An 18,663-nucleotide genomic window follows, 5' to 3' on the forward strand; every position below is an offset into this window, starting at 1 on the left:
CTTCATCCAAGTCATTTATATAAATTGTAAAAAGTTGAGGCCCCAGGACTGATCCCTGTGGCACACCACTCCTTACATCTTGCTAACCAGAAAATGACCCATTTATGCCTATTCGGTTTCCTGTTAGTTAGCCAATATGCTTCCCCCTACACACGAGCTTTTATTTTTCACAATAACCTTTGATATGGCACCTTATCAAATGCCTTCTGGAACTCTAAGTACAGTACATACAACGGTTCCTCTTTATCCAAAGCACATGTTACTTCTTCAAAGAACTCCAATAAATTGGTTAAACATGATTTCCCTTTCACAAAACCATGTTGACACTGCCTGATTACCTTGAATTTTTTAAGTGCCCTGCTATAGCCTCTTTAATAATAGCTTCTACCATTTTCCCTATGACAGATGTTAAGCCAACTGGCCTGTAGTTTCCTGCTTTCTGTCTCCCTCCCTTTTTGAATAAAGGAGTTACATTCTATCTTGTGTTGTGAGTAGGAATTTGAGACCCTGGATTAGGAATGGTCACCAATCCCACAGTTAAAAAGTTGTTGTTAACAGATGTGGTCCAGCCTGGAGGCATAGAACTACTGGTGCCCTCCAGCCATCAGTCCTAAACCCAAAACTATTGACCGTTTTTATTAATGACCTGGACAGTGGTGTTGGGAGTATGGTCAGTAAGTTTGCAAATGACACCAAAATCTGTGCAAGATCAAGACAGTGCAACTAAATGCAAAAGGATTTAGATGTGCTAGGGCAGTGGGCCACACAACAGAAAATAATATTTAATTTAGATAAATGTAGTGTCATGCATGTTTGTAGGGCCAACACAAAATACACACATTATTTTTAGGCAATAATACTGAAAGAGGTTAAGAGAGAAAAAGATCTAGACGTTGTTATGCACAGATTACGGAAGGTTTGTGACCAATGTAAAGAAATTGTGGCTACAGTTAACACGGTGTTGTATTATAAGAACCATTTAGTATAAATCAAAGGATATCATTTTATCATACATAGGTTGCTAGAATACTGTGTCCAGTTTTGGCCCTGCCACATGGTAGGTGATATAGTAGCCTTGGTAAAGTTCCAGAAAAGAGCTATAAGAATGCTTTCCACCTTTAAAAAACTTAGTTACTTAAATAAGCTAAAGAACCCTTGGTCTATATACTTTACAGCAGCATAGAGACAACCTTCTACAGGTCTATAAAATAACTGAAAGGCTGGATAGTGTGCCAACTGAAAGATTTTCCACTTTAACATGGGGACATGAGTTTAAACAGTCAAAGAGTAGGAACAGACTGGATGGTAGGCAGTAGAATAAAAGCAAAATACTGCAGATGCTGAAAATCTGAAATAAAAAACAAAGTGCTGGAAATACTCAGCAGGTCTGGCAGCATCTGTGGAGAGAGAAATGGAATTAATGTTTCAGGCCTGTTACCTTTCATCAGAACTGGATGAAAGAATTGGATGACCCAGTTCTGAAGAAAGGTCAGAGGCCTGAAACATTAACTCTATTCCTCTGTCCACAGATGCTGCCAGACCTGCAGAGTATTTCCAGCACTTTGTTTTTATTTTGAATGTTTGGGAATGCTTCTTTTCCCAGAGATAGTGTTGTACAGAAGGTAAATGGCTTTTAGATAACAATTTGTCCATGTGATCCCGTGGACTGGATTTGATCACCTGAGGGGCTCAGAACAGGATTTTCCAGATTATTTGTTCCCTGATTGGCCGGAGTTCTTGTTTTTTTTGCCCTACCAGGAGATTATATGGCTGCCAGAAATAGGGGGAAAGGAAGTAATCAGTCATGTTGTTCCAGTCATCATATGTTAAAGGCCAGGTTTGATAGGGAAAGAACAGCTGCCCCATCGGTCACTTTCATATGCATTTATACAAATAGAGAGGGTTTTTGAAACAGAAAGATGGCAAAGCTAGAAGCTTTGTTAAAGGAAAAGCTGGGAGGGATTTTGCTGAATTGAAGAGATTAGAAATGTTGGATAATAGTTTAAAGCTATTCATCCAACTAAATAAGATGTCGAATTTGGGCTAACATGGCATGTTCTTTATTTTGTATTATTACATGAAAATAAAATGTACAGATTGAATTATGAAAGTCTGGTCACAACAGCTATTTTGTATGTTCACCTTACTTAACGATTTGTATCTGACCTCATTTCACCAAGTGCATGCTTAGTCTGCCTTTACAGATATTAAAGTACTCTTGAGAAATACCCAAAACTCCAGTCCAAGTCACAAGGGGGTGGCTGTTGTTATATCCCTGGGCTTCTCAAGCAGAGCAGACATGATTGCCACAAAACTCAGATACGTAGTGCCAGTTTTTTGCATGAGATCTGTGGCACGCACACACTTCTGTTGCAACTCATGCCGGATGCCATTTTGGTGAAGGCGTTAGTATGTGGACAGCGAGTGTCCACCAGAAGTATGCAAAGCATGATGTCAATCGGCACGCAACACTGATTTGATGCTAGTGCTGCCTTTTGGAGCTTAACAGTCCAGCTAATCCCCTTTCAATCACTTCTATGAACACTGAACTTTGTAGTATTGTCATGTCTTCAAAACTGTGATCTTTAATGGTGTAAAATTGACATTTGGAGGAAACATGTGACCTCATACTAAATCTGCCCAGAGGCGAGGCAGGGATCTTGGTTACCATGAGAACAAGGAACCCAGATCGAAGACCTTTTTGAAAGCAGGGTGCAATGTTGTAACACCTAAACAACAAGGGTTTCCCTCTCCCAGACTCTCAGATTGTAAACAGGGAGGCAGGAGCTCGAACATGCAGATCTGAGTTGCAATTTTTAACACCTGGAAACAAAGGCAGGCCCAGGTAGTCTTGCTATGACCAGACTTGTGGTCTCTGAGAATAGTCAAAGGCAAATGACTGCTGACTTTTGATCTGGATGAATTCAACAGGCTTTCCCAGGTCTGGAGACTGAAAGGAAGAAACAAAAACTGGCAGCACTGCACATTTGCGAGAGCTAGCGAGTAAGCAAGACACTAGTGGGATGTTTCTGAGAAAACAGCTTCTCTCAGATCACTGATACAGCAAAAAGCTGCTAGGATTGGAGCCTGGTTCAAAGGCTCTAGAGGTTTGCAGAGGAGAAAATGCCAACAGGGTAACCAGACATTGCCTTATTAATGGAAATTCAGTCAAATATGCTCAGAAGAAGTTAGCAAAAAGGAAGTTGGCTTTGAGAATGACACTGGGAGATCCAACCTGTTGCAGTTGGGAGGAGTTTGGGACTTTTAACCTCAAATGATACCTTTTTGCTGAAAACACTAACATATAGATGTGGTATGGGGTTTCTGAGTGCGTTAATAAGTTAATGGGAAATACCTTTCTCTGTAAGTTAGTGTATTAGCTTCCTATTAAGTCCAGTTTAGTTAATGTTGATTTCTGGTTTAGTTGTTATAGTAAAAGTATTAAAACGTGGAATCTGTTGTGATTCTTTAATTGGTCACAGGGAAGTTCATACCTCTTGTTTTAAAGTTAATAGTCTTCACTGACGTTCTAACAATTGCACATGGCTGAAAATGCATCCAGCAACAGGGAGGACCCTCTCCACCAGTGCTAGTTAAAAATAGACTTTCAGATTAGCTACTGATTTATTTCTACTGGCTCTTCGAGTTGGCCATCACTTCCATGCTGGAAAGGATGGGCTCCAACCTCTGCGCAAGCCCTCTGTAAAGTTGGTGCTGGACTCCTTGCTCCTTGATAATGCACACTGGCTTTCTGCACTCCTGCCAATGCAGCAAGCATTTCATTCTGCACACCTGCCCCATCGAAGTGTTCAACCCAGTCCTCTGGAACAAAAGTTGTGTGTGCCCTCGTCCTCTGGCTGCCAACCACTCGTGCCCAGTGTCTTACCACGTGCCTATCCCACTGCTAAATTTCATGCGGTGCCAGTATCTGAGCTGGTGACTGTGAGACTGAGTGATACTGTTTCTTCGTCACGATCTTCTTGCTGTTCCACCACTGCCTGGTCAGGTGGCAGTTCTTGACTATCTGAAAGGAGAAAGACAGACAAGGATGAGGTTGTGATGAGGGATGATAGAGAACGTAAGAGCTGCAATCCTACACCATCTGCAGCTTTCAAAATTAGAAAAAATTGTGGGATGAGGTGGAAGCAGGATTTCAGAAGGAGTAGAAGTATGAGGATATCGTTTCAGTCTTGCTGCTGGCCACAGCCTCAGCAATGGTGCTCCAACGATGACAAGCGCTGACTCCTCCACGAGGGTAAGGACATTCAGTCACTCCTATCCTCGCCAGTTAGATGCTATTGCCTCTGGTCATGTGCCACTTTGTCCTGCAAGAGACAGTGAAGTGTGCCAGTGAGTGTGGTACAATCTGTTTGGGTGACTTGGCAGTCATGGTTGGATTGCTGGCACGGTGTGCAAACTGTAAGATGTAGCTGTGAGGCTTGCAGCAGTCCTAAGTGCATATGGGTAAGGTGAAGCCAAGAATATTAGGTACGATTCCTGATAGATAAGAGATTATTGACAGTGAGCGATGGGGATGTGGTTCATTGAGCAGAGTATGAGGCGCGTGGGGCAGTTGGTGGGAAATGCCACTTGAAAATGAATTCACGAACCTTGGCTGTTCAATTAACTTTGTGCGGCACTGCATCCAGTCCTCAAGGCTTGACTCTTGGCATTCAATGCCATGGCTATCTGATCCCACAACTTCCACAAAGTTTGTCTGGAGGGCATCCTGGCCCCCTCTAGATAAAGAACATCGCTTCTCCTCTGCACCTCCTTGACCAAGGCCTCCAGTACAGCACTGGAAAATCTTGGAGCTCACTTCTCCCACATTGTGCCTTTATTGAGTGTTTCCCAGGTCAGAATCAGTTGTAGGATGACTTCCAGCCACAATTCACCTTCTCTTTAAGTAGTGCAGGCTAATGTTAACTGTTGCTAATCTCTCACGATTTTGGTCCCCCTGCTGAGGCACACATCCACTCAATTAGTGCCCATTACACACTACAATCGTGTTAATTAGCAGGCAGCCTGAAGTTGGCATGCTGCCTGCATTAGAAGCAACGGGCACAGGTTAATCCATTTTCAGGGCTATCTAATTGTGCCTCCAGTAAGTCAACTCCCATAAAAGTGAAATGAATGAGGCATCATCAAACCAGAGAAGGTATCTGCGGCAGCCCCTAATTTATACCTTCCTACTTTTATTGTAGTAAATCTCACTTACCAGACCCTATTATCAGAATCAAAATTGCCGACCCAGTTCCTATTTGGTGATAAATTCTACCTACGCAACTTTCATTTTTATTGCAATCACACTTACCTACCAGGCCTCATTTTATTCTAATAAATCTCACCTATCAAGTCCTTTGTTTAAAACTGTAATAAAACTCACCAAGTTGAACAAACACTTTACCTTGAATAAACAGCAACATAACATTTTTCAAACAAAACATGTTATAATATCAAATTTATAGACTGGTTTAATTCTGCTTTCATGCTCACAGTGGTCATCAGGGTTGACACCAATCATCTAAATTCTATCACTGATGTGCTCCAAGATGCACAAATAAAAGTGATACAATTACTGTAAAATTTCTTCTAATAATACAAACGCAATAGTAAAACTATTTGCTTTGCAGGCTCTTACCTGAAGGAGGTATTCTAATTTTAAGCAGCATTTGTGCAGGTTGGTGCTATCATCCGTGATTGGCTCACCATTTTCCTTGTATTCTCGATTTAATTCTGAAATTGCATCTACAAAATCAATATAATCCATGTTATCTCAAAATGTTATCAAATATGTTAATGTTAATATTAATATTCAAGTATGAACATTAATGAGTTGAACACCCAATCCTATTCAGAACATCTTTCCCACACCTACCTTCACTTTCTGCATTGTATCCTCACCACCAGAGGCTAAGCCACTACTGTCTTCACGAGCCTGCCATGGCTTTTCCTTTATTAAACCAAAAGGCATGCTTTCTTTTATGGAACGAACAAAGGTCCCCATATTTTATGAGGTGAGTTGTGCTACATTTACACCACAGAGCAATGAGGCACAAGTTGGGCATGATCACTCGACAGAGCACTTTGCATTAGAATTTGGGAGGTCAGCTTACTTGCATATTAATTGCAGACATCATAGGTGTAAATCCTGGGTAAGATGGGAGCAATATACTGGGGTGCTTGGCAGTTAGCATGCTGCTTTTACAAAATCACAGTTCTGGCTTAAGACTGCAGCAGTAGGGGATAGAGCAGCAGGTGAGCAACAAAGTACTCAGCTCACTGTCAGTTAGCTTGACTTATTGGGCACTAACACACGTTTCACCCTCAAAAGTTAAATATTGTAGAAATAACCCTTTACAATACACTCTGGTTGGAGGGTGGGGGCACTAATTTAAGATCTTGCAATACAGGTTAAAGCATAGCTACCCGACCCGAACAGATCCGACGACAACTGTTGGGTTCGGTTCAGGATGGGTCTAGCATTCGGGCTTGGGTTGGGTCGGGCTGGACGTGGACAGTGCTGCCTTGCTCCGGGAAGTAATCTTCAAATGAACAAGGCGGGAAACATGCAGTCCAGACTCCGCAGTCTGCAGTAAAGCCTGGCTACCCGACCAAACCCAACTACGTGTCGGGATCGGGTCAGGCATTTAAAGAAATTAAAGGACTCGGGCCCGGGTCGGGTTCAGGTTTGCTGTTGTCGGGCCCGGGTCGGGTTATAATCTTATACCAAAGCCAGGCTTTAATGCAGGTATCCATATCTCCCAACGGTAATTACCTATACGCACAATATTAAGAACCTCTTCCTCTACTTTATCAGGATAATACCAACAAATCTCTTAACTGTCCTATGCCACCTGGGAACAGTCCATTGCCACCTTTCATCTAATTCATTCAACTGTGCTGCAGAAGAAACTGGCGGACAATGCCCACAAGAGGCAAAGTAGCAGAGGGGATGTCCAGACTTTAAGATCCTTGCCACCTCTCCTCACCCGCACCATCCCAGCCATGAGGAACAGGCTACAAATATGGAGAGGCATTCGTTCTTGCTATAGGAATGCCGAGTCACCAAGGCATCCCTGTGAAACACCACAAACTTCCACCTCTCCCCCTGATTATTTAATCCAAAGGGGGTAACACTCACCCATTTTCAGCTGGTACTTTGCTTTCCTGCACAACCAAAACAGTAACAGAAGGCAGCGTTACATCTCAAATAGCCAGGCGGTGAAGGATAGAACACTGGAGTTCAGTCTTTAACACTTCTAAATCTTTATTTAGAGATACATATTGCATGGCATGCACTTCCAACCAACAATCCTTCTTTCAGTCTACATATACAATTAACAGGCAGAGGTGGAGGCAACAAAAGAGGGGAAGGGTTGGGTTTCAAACCACACACAATTTGTCACCAAGACTTCTTACTTCTACCTCTGCAGCATTATTCACCACCAGCTCTACATTATGTCCACAGCTGCCACTATCCAAATCCATGCTCGGCTCACTTTTAGACTCAATGAGGATGAAAATCATCTTGACTGGTAACAGTGAATCGTCAGTCCGCACGATTTTCTTTTCCAGCCAGTTCAAATTGCTCGATTTTCAGAACTGCCCAAGATGAATTTCACCAGCATATCTCTTGCTAGCCTCACGTCCTCCACCTTCCATAAACTAAATCCAGCCACCAAGTTCTTGATTATTCTAGTTCAATATCCATTAGCTCTTTTAATTGCTTTGCCAGACTGTACAGACATTCCCAGGCCAATTTCTAAGTTTCCCTCTGTCCTTCAATCAATGCACCTATTTCACATTCATCAGCATTACATGGAGGGGGCTCTCAGGAATCATGAAACCCAGCAGTGAAAGGGAGTGGGGAGGTGCCAGCTCCAGAAGTTAAGTGACTTTTACAGCATTCCTTGTGGGCCCGGATGAGCAGGTATGCTCCTTAAGCTCAAGAAAGCCTTCAGCCTCCCCTCTGCTAATTGCTGCCTCTCTCTCCGAATCGCCAAAACACCCTCCACCCCGCCTCACGTCCTCTCTTTTTCTTCCCTCTGCTGCAATGTTCTACCTTCTCCCAATTGCAAGAGTCCCAGCTGCGATCTCCTGCTGCTGGTTTTTGCTCCTGGCTGCCCGCCACTATAAATTTGGCTGGCTGCCAGGCAAAAAATGATTCAGCCTCTCCCGCAACATCATTGAAAATATCAGGGCTGTTGTTTAGTGACGTGGAGAGCTCGAGCCAATCAATAAAGCAAGATCAAGAGACTACGGAGACTGAACTGGAGATGGATAGAAAATTTTCCCACATATACACTTTCACAGGGTTTACTGAATATTAAGAGTGAGAATCCTGGTTGATTTCCCACTTTCAAGCTAATTTTAGAACCTTCAGAATCAGCTTGGCTATATTAGCTAATTCAACATCAATTTAGGATTGAACCGGATGTATATTGTTCAGCTACACATTGGGTATACGTATTGAGTCATATGGGAGCTGGCAATGGGAAGATAGTCAATCCTTCACTAATATGAGTTCACAACTGTGGCCTTGCCAGATCAAGGCCATAGTTTCTTTCTCTCTGGGTTAGGAAGATTGGATGGGATATTGTCACAGTGTCACTGCTGTGAGCTTTCTGGTGACTAGTCAAAGAGGATCTGGCAGACACCCCCGGGAAGCTTCTGCCCATTTCCTCAATACTAGAAGTGCTAGATCCACTGATAGCTTCAAGAAAAACTGAACATGCGTCCTCCTTTGGGTGATAAATAGCAGCAACGCTGAAAGAAATGTGCTCTATATATAATCCGCACATATGGAAAGAGGGATAGGTCGAGAACAAATTTAGCAATCCTTACCTTTTAGGTCTCGGATTATCCTTTGGATTTGACTTTCTCCAACAGACATCGCCATCATTGTGGTTTCTACTCAAATATTCTATAACCTGCTTGATTAAAAAAAACTTTATTTATTGCACATTAAATAAAGTATCAACTTCAGTATAACAAACCACAGCGTAAAAGATTTGAATGCTATGCTATCTGCTGAAAAGCATGCTGCATATTTCCAACAAATATCACTGACGTGTAGTTTATCCTCAATTAGGAGGAATGCAGCCAACACAAGAAATCTGTAGGGACAGTATCCCTTTAACTCACAGCCATAGGATAGTCTACTAATTCTGTACTATACTTAAACAAAACAAAAATGAAAGGGGGTAATTACATTAAGTGGACAACATACTAGTCAACATTTGGAGATGTGGGAAAGTCATACTAAAGGCAAATAATGCAAGTTTCTTCCACATTTGCTCATTCCCAGTGCAAATGAGGATAATGCCATGATACTGGCAAAATAAAGGTCTGCATTCCAAGAATTAATACCATGGCCCAACTCAAGAACCATTATGTCTACCAAAAAATCTTGGTAGATAAATAAATTTGCAGCAGGAAAGGGTAATTCAGCAGATGCAACATATTTGCATTTTCAAAAGGCCTTTGATATTGCAGATTCGTGACGAAGGTATGTGAAGAGTATGCGAAGTCAGGGGATAAGCAGCAGAATGGCAGCAAGCTGCCTACATAACAGAAAAGAGTGAGTAGGGTTTCAAGGTATTTACTTAAACTGGTAGAAAGTGGAAAGTGGCGTTCCACAGGGTTGGATGTTGGGACCACTGTTGTTCACTATTTGCATAAATGATATGGACTGAAGAATCGGAAGTACAATTTCAAAAATTGCAACCGCCACCAAATTGAGATATAGTTAATTCTGAAGAGGACTGTGACAAAATACAAGAAAATGTTAGCAAACCCTCAGAATGGGCATGTAATTGACAAATGAATTTAAATATAGGCAATTGAGAGGTGGCATATTTTTATAGGAGAAAAAGGAGGCCACACAGTCCTTGGAAAAAGAGAATCTGAATGGGGAGGAGAAAAAAGGGATCTAGGGATACTGATTCACAATCATTAAAAGTAGCAACTCAGGTTAACAAGGCCATAAATTGACATAAAAAACAGGAATAGAATTGAAAAGCTGAGAAATTATGTTAAGCTTGTACAGAACCTTAGTTAGGACACAGAGAGTACTAGACACAGTTCTGGTCTCCATAGTACAAAAAAGGTTATTGAGGCACTGGAGAAAGTGCCAAAAAAAAACAACTTACAAGGATGATACCAGAACTAAGAGGTTGTAACTATCAGAAAAGATTTAACAGGCTGGGGCTCTTTTCTTTCATATAGGTCTTTAAAATTATGGAGGGTTTTGATAGGGTAGACAGTGAGGGTATTTCTACATGTGTAGTTGTGCAAAATTAGGGGTCCTAAATAAAGTATGTAATAAATAAAGACTTCAAAAGAAGCCGCTTACCCAGAGTGGTTAGAATGTGGAACTTGCTATGACATGGAGTAGCTGAGATGAATAGCAAAGCTAAATTTAAGGGGAAGCTAAACAAGTACATGACAGAGAAAGGAACAGAAAGGTACATTGAGAGCGTTTGATGAAGTAGCGTGGGAGAAGGCCCATATGGAGCATAAACACCATCATAGATCAGATGTCAAATGGCCAGTTTCTGTTCTGTAAATTCTAAGTAATTGCACCTGGGTTTAGCAAAGGCTCTCACACACACACACACAGTTGAAGATGGCCAGAGATGTTGATAGGACCGTTAAAAAGATCATATAGGATCCTTGGCTTTATAAATAGAAGCACAGAATACAAAAGCGAGGGAATTATATACCCTTTATAAATCACTGGTTAGGCCTCAGCTGGAATAGTGTATCCAATTTTGGGCAGCATACTTTAGGAAGGATATAAAGGCCTTGGAGAGAGAGCAGAGGAGATTTACTACAATAAGACCAGGAATGAGGGACCTCAGTTATGTGGAGCGACTAGAGAAACTGGTATTGTTCACCTTATTGCAGAAAACAATCTCTTGTGAATCCCCACTTCCTTCTCAGCACCACTGGCAACATGCCAACTGCCATTTAGGTACAAAACAATGGAATTCCCTCCAAAAGAAATCTCTCCATATCACTCATCACTTTAAAGACTTCACCAAAAGCCTACCTCTCTGACCAAGTATTTGGTCCCATCCTAATGGCTCCTTCTTTGGTTTAGTATCACATTTTGTCTGGTAACACTCCTGTGAAGCACCTCGAGATGTTTTCCTACCTTAACAGTAAAATATAAATGAAAGCTGTTGAGGGTTAAGGGGAAATTTAATAGGTTTTCAAAGTTATGAAGGCTTTTGATAGAACCTATTCTGTTTCCACTAGTAGGAGTTGCTAACCAGAGATCACATACTGAAGAAAATTGGCAAAAGAACCAGGAGTGAAATGTGGAGAAATTCTTTTACACAGTGAGCAGTTATGACTTGGGACTACACTGGGTGGTGGAAGCAGATTCAATAGTAACGTTCCACAAGGTATTGGTTAAACTGGATTAGAAAAGGAAAACTCTGCAGGGCTCTGGGCAAATAAGCAAGGGAGTGGAACCAATTGGATCTCTTTCTCAAAGAGCCAACACAGACAGGACAGGCCGAATAGCCTCCTTCTGGAAAGTTATGATGCTGGTAATCAGGCTCCATTACCACAGGCCCCTAAAGTTGGCCCGGTACTCACACCAAGCATAGGCCTCACTCTCTCTTTCTTAGCAGCTCTTCATTTCCTAACAGAGATGCTAAGCCACACCTAAGAGAAAGAGACAACAGGTGCCATTACCACACTCAGCTGATTATCACCAACTTTACAACCGAAAGAGGAAGCACTCACCGCCCCATCAACGCACTAGGCCGCGCACCAACCTAACTTTAACTATGCTTGTTGAGCGACGTGTCTAATAGCCAATCAGAAGGAGGTGTCTGTAGCGCCTGCAGGAATTCAGCCAATCAACAGCGGAGAGGGGCGGGACTGTTTGCCTGTCAAGTTAGTGCGCGGCGCGCTGTCAACAATGGCTGTCACCTCACTGCCGAGCCTCGCTCAGCAATGTTGTTGTAGCCGGCCTGTCAATCAAAGAGCAGGGCGGGCCTGAACCGGCCTGTCAATCAAAGGGCAGGGCGGGTTGATACCGGCCCGTCAATCACAAAGTGGTGATTGCAATCAGCTGGACCTAAGGAGCAGGGCAACTTAATTGTGGCTTGTGTTTGTATCAATATAGTATGAAAAATATAAAGTTTGCATTGCATGCCCCGTTATTATTTTCAGTCACGTTTTCCGCTCTGAATTTGTTGGAGGAGGAAATTCCAGAACTTCCAGACTCCAATGGAAGGAAATTGGAGATGGACAAGAAGTCAGAACCGGAGGGAGGCAGTGCTTTAGAAGGGTTTAGGGCTGGAGATTACAGAGGCAGGGACCAGTGAGGCCTTGGAAGGATTGGAACAAAATCCTAAGATTTGAAAGGAGAAATCTAACCAAATGTGAAAAAATTGGACAGAATATAAAAAACAGCAAAGAATGACTGAAAGATTGATGAGGAAGGTAAAATTAGAGTATGAGAGAAAGCTAGCCAGAAATATGGAGACAGATGGAGTTTCTATAGATATGTATATATCCGGCTGCAGAAGTTTGAGCTTCAGGTTTTGGGGCTCGAGCGGCGGCTGGAGTCACTGTGGCGCATCCTCGAGGTGGAGGACTACATGGATAGCATGTTTCAGGAGGTAGTCAACCCGATGCCTAAGCAAGCACAGTCAGAGAGGGCTGGGTAGCTGCCAGATGGACAAGAAGGTCAGGGCAGGCAGTGCAGGAGTCCCCGGAGGGCATCCCACTTTCTAACCGGTATTCAGCTCTGAGTACCAATGGGAAGGAGGGTTGCTCTATAGTGTGTAGTGAGGATCATGACTGGAACACCATGGGTGACTCAGCTGTGCTGGGAGGGAGGAAAAAGGACAAGAGAGTAATAGTGGAAGGAGATTCTATGGTTAGAGGAACAGATAGGCGTTTTTGCGGTTGTAGACGTGATTCCAGGATGGTATGTTGCCTCCCTGGTGATGGATATCACCAAGCAGCTATAGAGCATTCTGGAGGACGAGGATGCAAGGCCAGAGGTCGTGGTCCACATTGGTACCAACAAAGTAGCAAGAAAGAGGGATAGGGTCCTGCAGACTGAGTTTAGGGAGTTGGGAAAGAGATTAGCAAGCAGGACAACAAGGGTACTAATCTCCGGATTACTCCCAAGGCTATGTGCTAGTGAGTTTAGTAATAGGAAAATACACCAGATGAATGCGTGGCTGGAGAGATGGTGCTGGAGGGAGGGCTTCAGATTTCTGGGGCATTGGGACCAGTTCTAGGGTAGGTGGGACCTGTATAAGCCAGATGGTCTACACCTGGACAGGACTGGGACAAATATCCTTGCAGGAAGGTTTGCTAGTGCTGTTGGGGATGGTTTAAACTAGATTGGCAGGGGGACGGGAACCTGAGCGTAGTCTTAGGACCATTTCAGGGCAGGGAACAGGAGGCAGAAAATTAGCAAAATTGGCGAGTGACTCTAAAAGACAAAAGAAAAAAGGTTAACAAGTGTGCAACACAGGAATTTGTCAGTGTTAAAGGGTATTTATTTAAATGCAAGAAATATAGTCAATAAAGCAGATGAGTTGAGATCACAGACACATGGCAACACAATATCATTGCTATAACGGAAACTTGGCTTAAGGAGGGGCAAGAATGGCAGCTCAACATCCCTGGATTTAGAGTATTCAGGTGTGATAGAGAGGGAGATAAAAAAAGGGGGGGGGGACGAGGAATTATAAGTCAAGGAATCAATAACAGTTTTAAGGAGGGATGATATGCTAAATGAATTATTAAATGAGGCCATAGGGGTGGAGCTCAGAAATAAAAAGGGGGCAGCCACATTACTGGGAGAGTATTATAGACCCCCAAATAGTGAGAGGGAGATAGAGGAACAAATATGTAGGCAGATTTCTAAATGAAATAAATTTAGGGCGGTGATGGTTGGGGATTTCAACTACCCCAATATCGACTGGGATAAAAATAATGTGAAGGGCACAGAGGGGACAAAATTCTTGAACTGCATTCAAGAGGACTTTTTTAGTCAGTACGTAACAAGCCCAACAAGAGGGGGCGCAATTCTAGATTTAGTTTTCGTTAGTGAAGCTGGGCAAGTGGATGAGGTAACAGTGGGTGACCATTTTGGAGATAGTGACCATAATACAGTTAGTTTTAGCATAATCCTGGAAAAGGACAAAGATAAAACAGGAGCAAAAGTTCTAAATTGGGGGAAGGCAAATTTTATGAAACTGAGAGGTGGCCTGGCGAAGGTGGACTGGATACAGCTACTTGAAGGAAAATCAGTGGCAAACCAGTGGGAGGCATTCAAGAGCAAGATACTACAGGCACAGTGTAGGCATGTCCCCACAAAGATAAAGGGTGGTACTGCTAAATCTAGAGCTTCCTGGTTATCTAGAAGCTTACAGGGTAAGTTAAAGCAGGAAAAGAAAGCTTATGACGATCACAAAAATGTTCATACTTTAGAAAGCCCAGAGGAGTATAGAAAGTGCATGAGTGAAGTAAAAAAGAAAATTAGAAAAGCAAAGAGAGGACATGAAAAGTTATTGGCAGGTAAAATCAAGGAAAACCCGATGATGCTTTATCAGTACATTAAGAGCAAGAGGATAACTAAGGAAAGGGTAGGGCCTGTCAGAGATGTACAGGGAAACTTATGCATGGAAGCAAAAGATGTGGGCAGGGTTCTTAATGAGTTTTTTGTCTCTGTCTTCACAGAGGAGAGGGTTGATGCAGACATTGTAGTTAAAGGGGAGGAAGCATAATGAGAGAGGAAGTACTAGAGGGTCTGACATTCATGAAAGTGGATAAATCGCCAGGACCGAATGTTTTGCATCCCAGGCTGTTAAAGGAAGCCAGAGAGGAAATAGCAGATGCGCTGAGAACCGCCTTCAAATCCCCACTAGATACAGGCGAGGTACCAGATGATTGGACGTCTATGAACATTGTACCATTGTTTAAAAAGGGTGCGAGAGATAAGCCAGATAATTATAGGCCTGCAAGTCTGACGTCGGTGATGGGTATATTGTTAGAATCTATTCTGAGGGACAGGATAAACTGTCACTTAGAAAGGCACGGATTAATCACGGATAGTCAGCATGAATTTGTTAAGGGAAGGTCATGTCTTACTCACTTGATTGAGTTTTTTGAGGAAGTAACAAGGAGTATTGATGAGGGTAGTGCAGTGGATGTGGTTTACATGGATTTTAGTAAGGTATTTGACAAGGTCCTGCATTGCAAACTGGTCGGTAAAATGAAAGCCCATGGGTTACAGGGGAAGGTGGCAGGTTGGATCTAGAATAGGCTCAGTGACAGGAAACAAGGGTAGTAGTCAACGGATGTTTTTGTGAATGGAAAGCAGTTTCGAGTGATGTTCCACAGGGCTCAGTGTTGGGGCCCTTGCTGTTTCTGGTATACATTCATGATTTGGACTTAAATGTGGGAGGCATGGTTGGGAAATTTGCTGATGGCACAATAATTGGCTGTGTGGTTAATTGTGAGGAGGAGAGCCATGGACTCCAGAATGATATCAATGGTTTGGTTGGGTGGGCGAAAAAGTGGCAAATGGAATTCAACCCTGAGACGTGTGAGATGATGCATTTGGAGAGGGCAAATAAAGCCAAGGAATATACAATGGATAATAAGGAGATGGCAGCTGAATTGAACAGATATTTTGCATCGGTCTTCACTATTGAGGATACAAGTAACATCCCAGAATTAGTTGCAAGTCACGAAATGGAAAGGTGTGAGGAACTCAAGAAAATTACAATCACCAGGGAAGTGGTACTGAACAAATTGTTGGAGCTGCGGGCTGACAAATCCCCGGGTCCTGATGGACTTCATCCTAGGGTCTTAAAAGAAGTGGCTAGTGAGATAGTTGATGCGTTAGTTTTAATTTTCCAAAATTCCCTTGATTCGGGAAAGGTTCCGTTAGATTGGAAAACAGCAAATGTAACTTCTTTATTCAAAAAGTGAGGGAGACAGAAAGCAGGAAACTACAGGCCAGTTAGCTTAACATCTGTCTTAGGGAAAATATTAGACGAAATTATTAAAGACGTTATAGCAGGGCACTTAAAAAAATTGAAGGTAATCAGGCAGAGTCAACATGGTTTTGTGAAAGAGAAATCATGTTTAACCAAACTATTGGAGTTCTTTGAGGGAGTTACATGAGGAAAAATTGGATAGGTTGGGGTTGTTTTCCCTGGAATTGAGGAGGCTGAGGGGTGACTTGATTGAGGTGTACAAAATTATGAGGGGCCTAGATAGAGTAGACAGAAAGGACCTGTTTCCCCTGGCGGGGAGGTCAGTTACCAGGGGGCACAGATTTAAGGTGATTGGTAGAAGGATTAGAGGGGACAAGAGGAAAAACTTTTTCACCCAGAGGGTGGTGGGTGTTTGGAATTCACTGCCAGGATCAGTAGTGGAGGCAGAAACCCTCTGAAGGGGAACCGGTGGATGTATTATGCTTAGATTTTCAGAAGTCATTTGATACGGTGCCACATCAAACGCTATTGCAGAAAATAAAAGCTCATGGTGTAGGGGGGTAACATATTGGCATGGATAGAAGATTGGCTAGCTAACAGGAAACAGAGAGTAGGCTTAAATGGATCATTTTCTGGTTAGCAAGATGTAACGAGTGGTGTGCCACAGGGATCAGGTCTGGGGCCTCAATTTTTTACAATTTATATAAATGACTTAGACGAAGGGACTGGTGGTATGGTTGCTAAATTTGTTGATGACACAAAGATAGGTAGGAAAGTAAGTTGTGAAGAGACTTAAGGAGGCTACAAAGGTTAGATGAGTGGGCAAAGGCCTGGCAAATGGTATAATGTGGGAAAATGTGAAATTGTGCATTTTGACAAAAAGAATAAAAAAGGGGCGGCACAGTGGTTAGCACCGCAGCCTCACAGCTCCAGGGACCCGGGTTCAGTTCCGGGTACTGCCTGTGCGGAGTTTGCAAGTTCTCCCTGTGACCGCGTGGGTTTTCGTCGGGTGCTCCGGTTTCCTCCCACATCCAAAGACTTGCAGGTTAGTAGGTAAATTGGCCATTGTAAATTGCCCCTAGTGTAGGTAGGTGATAGGGAATATGGGATTACTGCAGGGTTTGTATAAATGGGTGGTTGTTGGTCGGGACAGACTCGGTGGGCCGAAGGGCCTGTTTCAGTGCTGTATCTCTAAATAAAATAAAATAAATAAAAAGAAGCATATTATCTAAATGGTGAAAGATTGCAGAGCTCTGAGTTGCAGAGGGATTTAGGTGTCCTAGTGCATGAATTGCAAAAGGTTAGTATGCAGATATAGCACGTAATTAGGAAAGCTAATAGAATGTTATTGTTTATCGCAAGGGGAATTGAATACAAAAGTAGGGAGGTTATGCTTCAGCTGTACAGGGCATTGGCAAGACCACATCTGGAGTACTGTGTACAGTACTGGTCTCCTTATTTAAGGAAGGATGTAAATGTGTTGGAGGCAGTACAGAGATGGTTTACTAGACAAATACCTGGAATGGGCAGGTTGTCTTACCAGGAAAGATCGGACAGACTAGGCTTGTATCTGCTGGAGTTTAGAAGAGGAAGAGGCGACTTGATTGAAACATATAAGATTCTGAGGGTCTTGATAGGGTGGATGTGGAAAGGATGTTTCCCCTAGAATCTAGACCTAGGTTCTAGGGCGGCGCAGTGATTAGCACCGCAGCCTCACAGCTCCAGCGACCTGGGTTCAATTCTGGGTACTGCCTGTGCGGAGTTTGCAAGTTCTCCGTGACCGCGTGAGTTTTCGCTGGTGCTCTGGTTTCCTCCCACAGCCAAAGACTTGCAGGCTGATAGGTAAATTGGCCATTGTAAATTGCCCCTAGTATAGGTAGGTGGTAGGGGAATTGAGGAAAGGTGGGGATGGGGTAGGAATATGGGATTAATGTAGGATTAGTATAAATGGGTAGTTGATGGTTGGCACAGACTCGGTGGGCCGAAGGGCCTGTTTCAGTGCTGTATCTCGAAATAAATAAACTAGGGGTCACTGTTTAAAGATAAGGAATCGCTCATTTAAGAGAGGAGGAGAAATTTTTTTCTCTGAGGGTCGTGAATCTTTGGAATTCTCTTCCTCAAAAGACAGTTGAAGCAGAGTCTTTGAATATTTTTAAGGCAGAGATAGATAGATTCTTGATGAGCAAGGGGGTGAACGGTTATCAAGGGTAGGTGGAAATGTGGAGTAATCAGTTCAGCCATGAACTTATTGAATGGCAGAGCAGGCTCGAGGGGCCGAGTGCCCTACTCCTGCTCCTAATTCGTATGTTTGCATATTCATACGTAATAGTCAAGATTGCTGCATACAAGGCGTTGGTATGTCCCGAACTGGAATATGCAGCAACAGTCTGGGACCCCTACCAAGCCTACCTTGTAAACAAACGGGAAATGATTCAAAGACGTGCTCGAACATCCAGTGTTACATATATGCTGAACTCCCTGGAGTGGTGTACACTGCAACAACGAAGACAGCTGAGTAAGCTACACTGTTCTACAAAGCAGTTCAGCATGAAGTTGCTACTGATATTCCACCATATGTTAAATAAGCAATCCACTGCAGGAGGGAAAACACCAACTGGTTTGTGCCTCTCCCATATTGCACACAAGCATTTCTGAACAGCTTCCATACCAAATA

At 43.0% G+C, this 18,663-nt stretch overlaps 1 protein-coding gene across 8 annotated transcripts in view; it reads right to left on the reverse strand.

Annotated features, from left to right (window-relative positions):
* Positions 1-11,830, reverse strand: part of fyco1a (FYVE and coiled-coil domain autophagy adaptor 1a) — a 225,776-nt gene extending 213,946 nt beyond the window's left edge. For 5 of the 8 annotated variants that reach the window (XR_010977255.1, XR_010977257.1, XM_068054938.1 and 2 more), the window contains exons 1-4: positions 11,761-11,830; positions 11,057-11,161; positions 8,848-8,933; positions 5,642-5,748 (exon numbers count right to left, since the gene is read on the reverse strand). Coding sequence is in view for 6 of the 8 variants with exons in the window: in XM_068054938.1 (XP_067911039.1) it covers positions 5,642-5,748; positions 8,848-8,905 (165 nt within the window). In the remaining 2 variants the exon portion in view is untranslated. Of the gene's footprint in view, positions 1-5,641; positions 5,749-8,847; positions 8,937-11,056; positions 11,162-11,709 lie in introns of all 8 variants that reach the window. The other 3 variants (XM_068054916.1, XM_068054906.1, XM_068054930.1) reach the window with 3 other exon arrangements.
* Between the last annotated feature and the right edge of the window lie 6,833 nt (positions 11,831-18,663).

This window comes from Heterodontus francisci, chromosome 2 (genome assembly GCF_036365525.1).
Source record: "Heterodontus francisci isolate sHetFra1 chromosome 2, sHetFra1.hap1, whole genome shotgun sequence".
Taxonomy (NCBI): domain Eukaryota; kingdom Metazoa; phylum Chordata; class Chondrichthyes; order Heterodontiformes; family Heterodontidae; genus Heterodontus; species Heterodontus francisci.